Here is a 4,005-nt window from a genome sequence, read left to right as displayed (position 1 = left end):
TATATATATATATATATATCTTATAATTACATTCTATATTTATAGGATATGTAGGATAAAATAAAATTGCAAGGCTAACTCCAATGGAATATTTTATATTCTATTTCCTTTTACAAAATATTTTCTTAATTTTTTATATAGTTCTCATATGTTTTTTACTTTCGCATAATTAAGATGTCGTGATTCAAGTCAGTGACTCTAAAAGCAGCCTTGAATAAAATGATGATTGATGATGATTGATAAAATGATTTCACATAAAACAAGCCCTAGTCTGTTGAATAAATTTTGTGATCGACGTAATCCAAAAATGTTAAATGTTACATATTCCGTAATACGTATTCACGTCATACTTTACCTCTCGCACACTCTTTATCTCTCGTACGAATTGAGCTATAAAATTAAGGAATATCATATCCGAAGCAAGTTAACAATGAATCATTGTGCATTGAATGCACAATGTGCAATGATGCAATCATATAATATTGCGATCTCGTGTTATAGGCGAGAAGGAAATTCTGCACGGCATAAGTGGCGAATTTAAGTCCGGCGAATTAGTGGCTATTATGGGTCCGTCCGGAGCTGGAAAGTCGACGTTGCTGAATGCACTTGCTGGTTTCACGTAAGTACCATAAAGACATGAAGATTACTTCTTAAATATATGCTTTAAACTTGACACATCCATAGATCGTCTAGTTTGGAAATTTATTCCTTTTTGCGCGTATTTCATCTATACATATTCTCTTATTATGTATAGATTTCTTAGCATACTTAGCATATTTACTGAATGATTCAATCATACACTTTTTTTATTTTCACTTGCACATCTCTCATGAATGAATCAAGGGTTAAAACGCCTTCCATTAGGTGGGGATACGCAGTATAGAAAGAACTTGACTTTTAATACGATAACGTCTTGACTCATAATCTCAATATTTGTGCTTGTAAATGATATCTGATAAATACCCATGGAACATAGTTCTCCAAAGACTTTAGTCTTTAGAATGTAGAACGTTCTGTGAACAATTTTAGAACATCTCTTGGAGAACTATTATATGTTGTGCGTGTGTATAAATTTCGATTATGAAAATTAAAAAAAGAAAGTTTTAGAGAGCGCTGTATCTAATATTTAATTCATTATTTTTCTGTTTCGTCGCGAAATCAAAGTATTAAAATAAAAAACATTAGAAGACACATATTGTCGATTACGTGGTTGCGTTCAGCAGAGAAAACTGCTCACTAAGCACTTATTGAGCGATTTTTTTTTGCTGAACGTAGCTATTCAGTATCAAACTAAGAGTTTTTATAGAAGAGCGACTTTGTAGGGCCACAATCAAAAACGCCGATCCGTTCATACGGAGTTACAGAAAAAAGTCGCGAATGTTCATTTTTCTATAGCGCTACAGAATATAGCTTTGTATGAACAGATCGATGTGTACAAAAGGTTTGTTCGCGTCGCATATTTCAATATGCTCCAACATGTTCCTATAGCTCCTCACTCTACATCTCTATAATAAACGCGTTTGAGTGAGGAGCTACGGTTGGAAGAAGTAGAAGCATGTTGGAGCATGCGATGCAAATAAATCTAATGCGTGGTCTACAATGTCAATATCAGTAATGGAGGTTATAAGAATAAATATTGACCAATCACAATCGATTATTCTTCTTATATTCAACTGTGATTGGTCACTTTGTTATTCTTACAGCCTCATTACTGCTACTGCCATTGTAGATGCATAAAGTCGTTTATCTATAGGAGTCCTAACTAATGCGAAAGACAAACTCGATTTGCTGTGAATTGTCTGAGGTTTGAAAACAACAAAAACAAATAACGTGTAACATTACATTAATTGCAAGCAACATTAAACTAAATGCGAGAACTTTGAACCGTTTAATTCCAAGCTATTCGCTAAAAATGATATCATTGCTGATTCATAACTCATTGTGGAAACAGAATTTTTTTTTCAGAAATTATATAGTTTTTTTACACTATAGTATAATATCATTATAGTATAATATCATCGTAAATAATTATATACCTGTAAGAGTAACACAATGAAGTAATTTATATTACTTATCGTGAAATTAAGTATTCAAGCTAAATTACTTAATTAATCACGCACACGTATTAGAACGCATCATGTACGTGGCGAGTGGTCGCTATTTTTTTCTACAATCTCAATGTAATTGACATTATATATTTGACGCGAGCACTGTTTTTTACGTTGACTCCCAAGGAAATTATTTTCTGCTTGAAAATATATTCTAATCGCGCTTTTACTAATTGCATTAATTCAAATGTCACAGAAATTAGTTAGTGTTATGTGCATGAATATCACTTCAAAATGAATAATATCTCATATTGTGTGTATGTGTTTTGTAAATTATATTTATTGATATGATTAATATTGTATTTATGATTATTTAAAAACATGCTTAATCTGTAAATATTTTTTACGTTTTAAATTTGATTCGTTTTTTATAATCTTTGAATTCTTTTACATCATTTTTACGCTATAATTAATTTACGGTATAGCAGAGTATTATAAATATTTATGCTGGATTTTAAAATTTTCTGTCTGAATATTTGATAAACTTTTTGAATATTTATTATTCTATAGATATTTTAACTAAAAAAATGATAAGTAATGCCGATATAAATCAACAAAAGATGTTTAAATAAATTAAAATGACATTTATTATATTACGAAATTAAATACATATATACGTTTCGACTCTTAGTTCGGATCCTCATCAGTATAATTAATCGCACAATAAAATCAAATTATTCGGAAAAATTATTCGCATGAAAGAGAATGTTCTAATACATGGATTAATGGTCAACTATTTGAACAATTTGATGACAAAAAAATTCGACAAGTGAACATCTAATAGTTTGACTATTAATCCATGTATTACAGCATTCTCTTTCATGCGTTTTTCCGAATAATTTGGTATTGTGTGATTAATTGCATTACTGAGGACCTGAACAGAGGATCGAAATATATAATTATATACATGTATTTACTTTCTTAATAAATGGCGTTTCAATTTACATTCGAATTTATATTCTGTGTTGCAATGTCTCATATCGGCATTGCTCATCGGTTTAAATTTAATTAGTTGAGCCTATTTCATTTATTAATTTAGATATTTTAACGTTGCAATTTTTTATGTGCAATTATTATAATAAACAATTATGATGAATAATATCTACAATTTAAGCAATTATTCTTATAAAATAAAATCAATTAATGCTATTTGCTTTAACGAAATTAATTTGAATATTGCTTTGTAATAAGAAAATTGCCTTGTTATTTCTGCAATTATAAACCGTAAAAAATATTAGAAAAATAAGTCTTAATGGGATGATAAGATAATCGCCTGTTATATAATTATTGATAAATATACTAGAAAGATGTCAATTAATACTAGAAAGATGTTGGTCGAGATTGGATTGATAAGCGATTTAATAATTTCATGCTACCATCAAGCATATTATAAAGATATTAAATTATTAATGTTGAAACTATTAATAATTATATATTGATTATGAATTATTTAAAGCAATAAAAATCCAGCTTCGATCGTAATAGGCATTTTTCTAGTATTGATTGTGTTTCTCACATATGTGGTCTAAAATAAAGATTTTTAATATTGTTTATAATTATTGGTAATTATGGGCGATAATTCATATTTAATCGCTTAAATCAACTTATTATATAAATGCTCTTCACTTATTATATTATAAAATATACATATGTTATACAACACATATACAGAGAAATTCGTGTTCGTACATTATAAAGTATTATAGAGCAATTGTGTTGTTTTTTGTCTTGGATCATTATTTGTGTTCCCGTAGAAATCTAAAAGAGTATTTTACATAAATAACATTAATAATAATCTCAACTATAAGTCATTCTATACGCGCGCGCGTGTATTAGAGATCTTTCTTTTTTACAGATATCGTCGTTTATTACTTAAAATATATATATCATATATATA

General features: G+C 28.6%; 1 protein-coding gene across 5 annotated transcripts in view; it reads left to right on the top strand.

The window, feature by feature from the left end:
- Window positions 1-4,005, top strand: part of LOC108693478 (ATP-binding cassette sub-family G member 1) — a 42,702-nt gene that overhangs the window by 25,931 nt on the left and 12,766 nt on the right. For all 5 annotated transcript variants that reach the window (XR_001932027.1, XR_001932026.1, XR_001932025.1 and 2 more), the window contains exon 3: window positions 502-619. Coding sequence is in view for 1 of the 5 variants with exons in the window: in XM_018202459.1 (XP_018057948.1) it covers window positions 502-619 (118 nt within the window). In the remaining 4 variants the exon portion in view is untranslated. The remainder of the gene's footprint in view (window positions 1-501; window positions 620-4,005) is intronic.

The sequence above is a fragment of the Atta colombica genome, unplaced genomic scaffold (assembly GCF_001594045.1).
Source record: "Atta colombica isolate Treedump-2 unplaced genomic scaffold, Acol1.0 scaffold9, whole genome shotgun sequence".
Taxonomy (NCBI): domain Eukaryota; kingdom Metazoa; phylum Arthropoda; class Insecta; order Hymenoptera; family Formicidae; genus Atta; species Atta colombica.
This window is presented reverse-complemented; position numbering and strand designations above follow the sequence as displayed.